The sequence below is a fragment of the Apteryx rowi genome, unplaced genomic scaffold (genome assembly GCF_003343035.1).
Source record: "Apteryx rowi isolate R43461 unplaced genomic scaffold, aptRow1 scaffold_364, whole genome shotgun sequence".
In the NCBI taxonomy this organism is placed as follows: Eukaryota; Metazoa; Chordata; class Aves; order Apterygiformes; family Apterygidae; genus Apteryx; species Apteryx rowi.
In genome coordinates, this window is record NW_020450130.1 from 222,825 (window position 1) to 231,696 (window position 8,872).

Genomic DNA, 8,872 nt, shown 5'->3' on the forward strand with positions numbered 1-8,872 from the left:
GGATGTCCTCCATTCTGTGACAAGATCCCCAACACAGAGACTCACAGATCACTCAGGTTTTATTCTTCAAGGTATTGCAAAGAAATGGGCAAATTCACACAGCTGTAGTCACATAAAGCTCACCTGGATCCAGCATGTTTTGTGCCTGATAAAAGGCATGTGTTTGCAGGTGGTCATGCTGAAATACTTCACCTCCCCTACCAGTGTATTTGACTGAGATGAACACTTACACATTGCAAGAGACTTTCCTTCTTGTCTGTATCAGGATTCCTGGAGCCACTCTGGGATTAACTCCCACCGTATTTTCTCAGCTCTGACTCTGGACGTCCCAGAGCCAGGAACAGTTTACCCCAGTGGGTGTTGCGGGCAGACCCCTCAGCTGTATTGCTTTGCCCTTACCTGGCAAGATTGCGTTTGAAGAGGGGCTCTGAACCCAGGGCCAAACGCAGGGGGCACCGGGATGCTTCCCAACAAGCCCGCTTTGCTACAGACAAGTCCCCAGCGCCAAACCATCGTCCTTATCGTGATTGCCACCACCGCTGCCGGCGCTGCCCCGCGCCTCCGGGCTCCGCCGTCGCTCCCGAGCGGGGCGGGGGAAGCGGCTGCCGCGACTCCGGGTCCGGGCACCGAGGCAGGCAGCAGTGCGGAACCGCCGCGCCAGGCTCTGGCCTGCTCCGCCCCAGTAGCCTCGGCCGGCCCTGCCTCCCTCCTCCTCGGCCGCCCTGGAAGAGGAGGACCGGCCATGAGCAGCTGGCTGCTGCGCGCCGCGCAGCGGAGCCGAGCCTGCCTGCCCGTGAGTACGGCGGCGCGGAGCGGAGCGGGGCCGGTCCGGGGCGCCGGCCGCGGCGGGCGGCAGTACGCCGGAGCCCCGCTTGCCAGCAGCGTCCCGCCCGCTGCTCGGGGCTGCGCCGTCTCGGGGCCTTGCAGGAGGCGGCGGCCCCCTCCGGCCTGGGCGGCCGGCAGTGCCGCCGCTGCCTCCCTTCTTGCACCGCTTGCTGCGGAGCCGGGGCGCAGAGCAGGGCCGGGCGGAGAAGGGACGCCCCAGCAGTTTCGGCTGAAGAAGCCTTGCCGTGCTCTGGGGACGCGGGGGGGTACAACGGTGCTGTTCTAACGCGACGGGCAGGGAGTCCGCCTGCCGCTCTGCACGCCGCGGCGGTGGGGCTGCCCTTCCACGCCCGGGGCTGCCGCCTGTGGACCGAAGCGTCGCGGCGGCTCGGGCACATCCCTCCCCGGAACAGTTTTCTCTCCCGTTCCTCTCTTACTGTGGCACTGATGTCTGTGCTTCAGAAAAATGTCTAACCTGAGTCTTCCAGGCGTACCTTGTTTAATCCAGGTGGCTTCCAAAAGCCACCTGCCTCTTGCTCTTCTAATGTTCCTGAATAAAAAACAAAGGCAAAGGAAAGCTTGTCAGGCTGCATTTGTTGTCAAAGTACAAGCCAAACCTCTCATAGAAATGATCTCCTGTGGCTGCTAAATATAATTAGTTTTGCAGCCATAGGTGACTTGTGCTGTGTTGTAGTAATGCCTCCTGTCTTCCACTGGTCTGAAATGACCCTGCTCTTTCCAATTCTTAAGCATGTAATTTTATTCATACGGTTAGTCCCACTGAAGTCAGGGGCTAAAACAGTTGCATGCTCAAGAATTTAAGAGAGAGGCCCCAGGTGAGCTGATGTGCTCTAGCTGGTCTCTCATATATAAGACGAGAAAGGAAACACTCATTCTGTCATCATTTTGCATTACAGTATTTTGAGTCTTCATGGAGTTCTTCAGATAACTAATTTAGATTGTACAGCTTATTTCTCATGGAGTTAAAAATCATTGCAAACAAAAGTCAAATTTTTCAGTCATTTGCTTACCATCCCCTCAGTAGGCTGTCTCTGCTGTGTTTCACACACCCTGCTCCTTTAGATCTGTAACACTTGTTTTCCTATCAGTGTTAGAGAAAAAACCCTCTCTTTTTGCTTTGATTTTGAACAGCATGTGCAATAGGTCTCTACATTATGGAATCCTTGCTTTTGGTGGCCTATAAAGTTGTTTTTTACACTTCAATATTATTTTTATGCTTATCCTCAGAAATTTAATTTCTCAGGTGGTTTTGCTGTTTATATTTGCTGCAGTGTTTTTCTGATCATTTTGGTGCTGGTTGCACATATCAGCTGTTTTAGTGTCTTCCTTCCTCTTAGCAGCAAACTGATGTGTTTCTACCCCAGTTATCATTGTTGTTTCATATATGCTGTAGTAGCAGATTGGGATCTCAGACTGGAACTCAAGTAAACCTGTTCCACACAAGAACACCTAGAAAATGTGAGGGTCTGACTCGTTTAACATTTATCTGAAAATTGTGGGAAAAGCCAGTGCTTTTCTGTGTGGTCATGGGGTGATTGAGGATAATGCAGTGATCCTGTGAAAATTCGAGGTTGTTGTGCTGTGTGCCAGAGAGCTGGGAAGACTGTCTGTGGTACCATCCAAGCAGGGAAAGAGGACATCTGGGTTCTGTTCCTATTTCTATGCTGGTGGTCTAAGAGTGACCTGGTGTGGGTCACTTCACCCTTCAGCCTCAGTTTTCCATCAGTAGGATGAAGCTGCTTTTGCAAAGCGTTTTCAGAAACAACTGAAGAACAGCCTAGGAATGAAGCATTTCTATATTATTAGATGCTGCAAGACCACAACCTTTATTGCAATAATGCAGCATTACAAAGGATGGTACAGAGTCTTGTGAATGCCAAACCCTTTCCAGTTGTTTTGCTATAGGAATACTGTTTACTTTAGGACACTAAAAGGCCTAATTCTGATACCATTCAGGTTTCAACTGCTAATTGTTACCCCAGGAGGGGAAGCTGCTTTGCCTGGAAGAAGACTGAAAAACCCAGACATGAATCTATTCTTAGAGCTGTCCTTATTGAAGGAGATCCTCAGGGCAACTGTTAGATGTTTGTGTGAAGTTGCTGTGTGAAGAGCAGCTGGAAAAAAGCCTTTATGCTTAGGAAATCCCTCAGGTTCAGCATTGGTGCAAAGGGGCATGATTCCTGACTAGTGAGAACTCTAAGGAGCAGTAGTTGTTGCCTACCAGACAAAGCAGGTACACAGGAGGGAAACATTGGGAGGTCACGCTTGCCTGATGTCTGCGCAGCAGCTCAATGCTAAAGCCAGGAATTGGGCTTGGGTTTCCTCTTCCAGTGCACTGCCTGCCCTGCTAAGGGAGCACAGAGTGGCTCATAGTGACAGAGGTGCCCCTGAGTTGTGTGATAACAGCAAGGGTAGTTGAGAAATAGTCCTCCCTTCCCAGACTACCAAGATGATAACTCCTTCCCAATGACACATTTTCTTCCCTCCATTCTCACTAGCATCTGCCTCACCTAGCGTCGGGGGGACTCCAGAGAAGGCCCCATGCGGCAGCCCTGAGCCATGCATACAGCACCAAGGAAGAGAGCTCTGCAAGACCTATTGGACGGTACCCAGTACCCAACAAGAAGGACATGCCATATGATATTGTGGAGCTCATGGAGGAAGTAGAAATGAAGGTAAAAGTGTTCTGCTGCAAAATCCTCTCAGCAGAAAGGGTCTAAAATGTGAATAGGTCACACATCTTAAAAGAAAGATTCTGGTCTGGTTTGGTCTAACACAAACCTGATACGAGACTGAGGTGAACAGTACTTCTTGCAAAGTTCTTTCCAGTCTAAAGGATGGGGATTTTGCTGAAAGTCGTGCAGAGGATTTTAAGTGTCTCTGGTTCCATGAGGCTAGTGGGTTGCTTCAGATTGTTTCCGGCTCACAGGGGTAGTGGGAACTCCAACGTATATATATATATTTTTTGCTTGGAGAGCATCTGTGTTCACTTGCAACACTATTATGAATTTTATTAATTTATATATAATTAATATAATTAATTAATAATTAATAATTTTCACAGAGAATTTTTTCTGTAACCTTTGGGAGGCTCTTTAGATGACAGCATTAAAAGGCTTAAGAGGTATTTCTTCTTTTGTGCTTTGACTTTTTTCCCCAAAGCTAAATGGGCTTCAGGGTGGAACAACAGAACAGTGTGCCAAATGCCCCACTGTGCTGATATAAGGGAAACAACAGAGAACTGGACATGAGTTTCCTTCCTCACTCCACACACATCTTTCTGATTGCTAAAACACTCCACCATCTGCAACTCCCTTGAGACTTCTCTCTTCCAAGAGCTTCCTCAGAGGGGAATGCTGGTCCTTCCATCCCTATAGTTCCTGCCAGTCTGTTGTATCTTTGCTCTGTTACAGTTACAGTAATCTTACTGAAATTTGTGTAATAACAAAAGGAGTCAGCAGTCTCACAGGTAAATATGATAGACTGAGGAAGATCCAGCACAGCTTTCATACACTGTGATGCAAACTCTTCTCTGTCAGTGCATTGAAGGTCTCAGCAAAGACCTAGATGTAGAACCTAATCAATGTAGCAGACTTGTGTTACCAGAACTGCTACCAACCTGTGTTGCCAAAGGTTCCTAAAAAAATTAATCAGTCATGATTTAAGAGGGAAGACTGTCCCCTTGGTTAACTAACAACAAACAGATGTGTGGGATAGGAGGAATACACAGTCAGTTGTGTGACAGTGGAGGAAGATTGCCAGTGGAGTCTGTCAGACCTGAACTATTCTACTTTTTCAGAAACATCCTGAAGAATAGCAGCCAGTAAGCCAGTAGAGTCTGCAGACACACCAGAATCTCAACAAAAACTGATTGAATAGAACTGCCATAGGATCGCCCAATGCTTGGCAGCCAGGCAGTAAACAGCAGCTGAAATCCCATACAGATAAACATGGAGTGGTAGGACCCAGACACACATGTGTTCAGTATTAGCTTGATCTTGCATAGGAGAGACAGCAAGTGATTCTTTGGGAGTGGCAGCCTAGTGCACCATCAAAGAGATGAACTGAGCATCAGGGAGAGAACAGAAAATGAAACAGAGCCACATCTTTGGACCAGCACATAAATCCATGGTATGCCTGTATCTCAAACTGTGTGACATTCAATTTCAGCTGATGCTGTCTTGTGTCCTGTAATCTTGTATGGAGGGGGAGAACTAGGGGAGGTCTAGGATGATCAGATGGACATAGCAGCTTCTGTGCAGGCAGAAACAAAATAGATGATAATTTCTCACTTTGGAAGAGAGTTGCCTGAGGGGAATATGATTGTGGTCATTACTTGTGTGGGAGATGATCAGCAGGGCAGATTTCATTCTATGAATACATAGCAATACCTAATTATGAAGCACATCATTTCATTGTCAGTCGTATTTATAAATGGGCTTAAAGTGCAAGGACTGTGGAGATTCTCCAGGACTGCTGTGCTAACAGTTTTTTTCCTAAGCCTAACACATTAATGTTGCTTGCTGCACTGTGCATTAACGTTAGAGTTCTTGACTTGTTTATCTTTTTCCTTGAACAGACTGGATTTTTGCCTAATGTGTTCAAAGCCATGTCTCATCGACCTGCTGAATTCAGAGCTTTCTTCGCTTATTACAATGCCATTATGAACAAAGACACAGGTAAACAATATACCTTGAAACTGCCCTTTGCGTCATAGATGTGAAAACCTGCTGACATTGAAAACCTCCCTAACATTGTATATTGCATTCCCTCACTGTGCCTTATCTCAGCTCATAGTAACAGCTGGCAGAGGCTGGAACTGCTTTGCAGCTTCCACCTTCTGCTCGTATTGCATAAATCTTCAAACTTTTTAGCCTGGGGTTAAAAAGGCCAGGCAGAGCTGACTTGCTGCACCATTCTCTGTGTCAGGAAGAAAGGACAGGCTGCCTACTCTGCCTGCTCTACTTTCTACTCTGCTTGTGCTGCTGGTGTGAAACCATGCCCCCAGCTGTAAGAGGATCTGTTTTGCTATTCTCATTCCCATCCTTGCTTATTGTTTGACTTGAGGAATAGAACTATCTTGGATTCCACCCTTTTCTCCAGCACCTGTCCTGAAGCATCACAGAGTTGCCATCTCTGGTTCTGATCTRTTTCAGAGTAAGAAGCCCTCTATTTCTGATTCCTTTCTAGCCAGGAGGTTTTACTAATATCTTTCATGCTTTTGCAAAACACTGTTTTTTTGGAAATATCTTCGAAGTCCAGTAAAGTAGTAGCTTTTGTGGGGAGGAGGAAGGGATTCTGACCTTCCCTGTGAAGTGTGATTTCAAAAATAACCTGCTGATGATTATCTTGAGAAAGGCGAAGAGTATGAGTGCTGATATATAGACAGGTAAGTTCCTCTGATCCTCTGCACCTTTCTGTTGTGAAGCTGTTTGTGAAAATTACTAGTATTGATTCTGAGCAGCACAGATATCATTTACAGGGTTTCTTTAGAGAAGTCACAGGGCTAGACACTTCTTAGAAGTTGGGATTTGTTTGTCTGGTGGTCAACAAAAATTCTCAAATCCCTTGTCCTGCAGCAAGTCATTGCTCCTGTTTGTCATTGCTTCATGTTCTTGCCTTAGAAAGTGGTAAATAATGTTTACTTGTTGTAACCTCCTTGGTAGGTTTTACAATGTTGCCGTTCTCTGTAAAAGCAGCAATGACAAATGAGCCATGCAGAGAACAGGCTGCAACCTTCTCAGCCGTGTGACTCTGAGACATATACAGAGAAGTACCAATCAAACTTCCTGCTTTGGTGCACTAGTATTTTTGTTCCACTGAGTTCTCTTGTTAGGTAGAACTGTTATTCTCTGTTGACCAAGTCATGCGTCCTTTATCCTAACAAGGTGCCTCATGAGCAAATGTCCAGTTAAATTGGTCCCTTGGATGGTTGTCTAGGAGGTCTCTGCACACTCCTTGGACTTCTGTCCTCTGGGCTGTTCTATGAGCAGCTGGTACTGAGAGCCCTTATTGTTTCCCCAGTGATATTGTGTCGGTGGATTTTTTTAATAACAAAATGTGCCAAATCTTTTGCTCTCCCTGTAGGGCAGCTCAGCAAGGCGGACAAAGAGCTCATAATTGTGGCCACAAGTGTTGTGAATAGATGTCCCTACTGCGTGGTTGCACATGGAGCACTTCATCGGATATATTCCAAGCAGCCAGCACTGGCTGACCAGGTCAGTGCTGTAACAACGTCATGTGCCACAACTGCTTTGCATATACTTCTGGGAGGCAGGAATGGCTTTCTCTTATGTGTCTGCTTCTTCACCTAAAGTTTTGATGCTTCGGTCTGTGGTTCCCAGCACAGACAGAGGAGAGCTTTTAGACGTGGCTGGGGCCCTAATACAATACCTGGCTTACTATTGTTTGTTGGTGAGTAGTTAGACCACCTGCACCACAAAGAAGTACTTCATCATGGTGCTGTGTTATCATAATGACACAAAATGCACAGCTTGATATCGAAGGTGTGATCATAAGCCAGCCGTGAATTTGGGATTAGCCATGGAGAAGGGGTTGGGGGGATCTGTGCATCCTCATCCACTCTCCAAGAAATATGCAGGGACAGTCAGTCACTCTGCAGAGCATTCAAGCTATTGCCCATGCCCTTTGCTGCTTCAACCTGAGTTTGTGGAGGAACTTGCTGCCGGAGGAGGACTGCAGTGTCCCGATGGTGTTGGGTCCCATTCCCAGAACTCCTCCACTGTCCGCATGTGAGAGAGGGAGTAAAACAGATATACCTTTTGTCTCATGGTGTCCGGTTCAGCTGGTGAGTGAAAGAGCCTGCACACTGCCACCTTTCTGCCTCACGAAGATAAGATGGTGGTAAGCCACCCAGACTGTTTGCTGGTTCCATCTGTGCTTCTTACAGCTCTCTGGTTTTTGCCTTTCCACAGGTCATTGTGAACTGGAAACTGGCTGACCTGAGTGATCGGGAACTGGCAATGCTGGACTTTGCCCTTGCAGTCTGCCGAGCTGAAAACATCACTGAAGAGCATTTCCAGAAGCTGGAGGCACAAGGTTTTGACCGTGAAGATGCCTGGGACATAGGCATGATTTCTGCTTTTTTTGCTATGTCTAATCGCATAGCTCATTATATTGATCTGCGCCCAAACAAAGAATTCTACACCATGGGCAGGACGCCCCGGGAGGAGAAGGAGAAAGAGAAACCCGAGCGTGCCTAACCCTATACTCTGGTGCCTACAGATCTGCAAGAGATTGATCAAGATCTCATTTCTTAAACTCATGCGGCTAATTTCTGCATGTGTTAAAAGTTTAAAAAGTTAGTACCAGATTGTAACCATGAAGGATGAGCCTCACTTTTTCTCAGTGTGCAGAAGTCTAGAGAAATTTTTCAACCACGTGGCGATTCCAGTGCTTTCTGTGCTTGTAAAGCAGCTGCAAGATTGTAACTTTGGTCTCAACAGTCTTTAAGTGAATAACAAATGCCTGGGTAAGAATGTGGTTTATAAATAAGGTGTTTCACAACTTTATCATCTCTGTAATTTTAGAGCTAATATGCTTTATTGCTGCCTGTATTTCTATAGATAATATACACTTTTTGCTAACTATCAGAGACAAACATTTACATGAGGCTTGGGAAGAAGCTGATATACACTCTCCTTTTTCTAAGTCTGTTTACAGCCTGGGTGAGTGCATGTTTATTTTAGTGGGCCTTGATGTCTGGTCAGTGAGGTTTTGAGCCAGCTCTAAGTGGCTTCAGTGGCAAATCCCTGGGCAGGTATCTTGGGAGCAGGAGCGGGATGTGCTGTGGAGGTGCAGAGCCCAGGACAACCCCGTATTGGAGTGAAAGTGTCCTCAGGACTTTATCCCGTGCCTTGCGGTATTTAGCGAGCTTTTCTTTAAAGCCGGGGTTTGCCCGAGTCCAAGGGCTTGTGAAGAGCTTGAAGCTTTTTTTTTTTTTTTAAATAACAAAGGTCTGGCCTCGAGGAGGGAGGGGGGAGGCCGGTGGCCGTGCTATCACGTG

General features: G+C 46.8%; 1 protein-coding gene across 1 annotated transcript; it reads left to right on the top strand.

The window, feature by feature from the left end:
* Nucleotides 1–608: 608 nt before the first annotated feature.
* On the top strand, nt 609–8,456 carry LOC112969706. The gene is made up of 5 exons (XM_026073255.1): nt 609–793; nt 3,345–3,521; nt 5,426–5,525; nt 6,934–7,064; nt 7,782–8,456. The coding sequence occupies exons 1-5, from the start codon at nt 743–745 to the stop codon at nt 8,067–8,069; spliced, it is 747 nt and encodes a 248-aa protein (XP_025929040.1). The 5' UTR covers nt 609–742; the 3' UTR covers nt 8,070–8,456.
* The last annotated feature ends 416 nt before the right edge of the window (nt 8,457–8,872 follow it).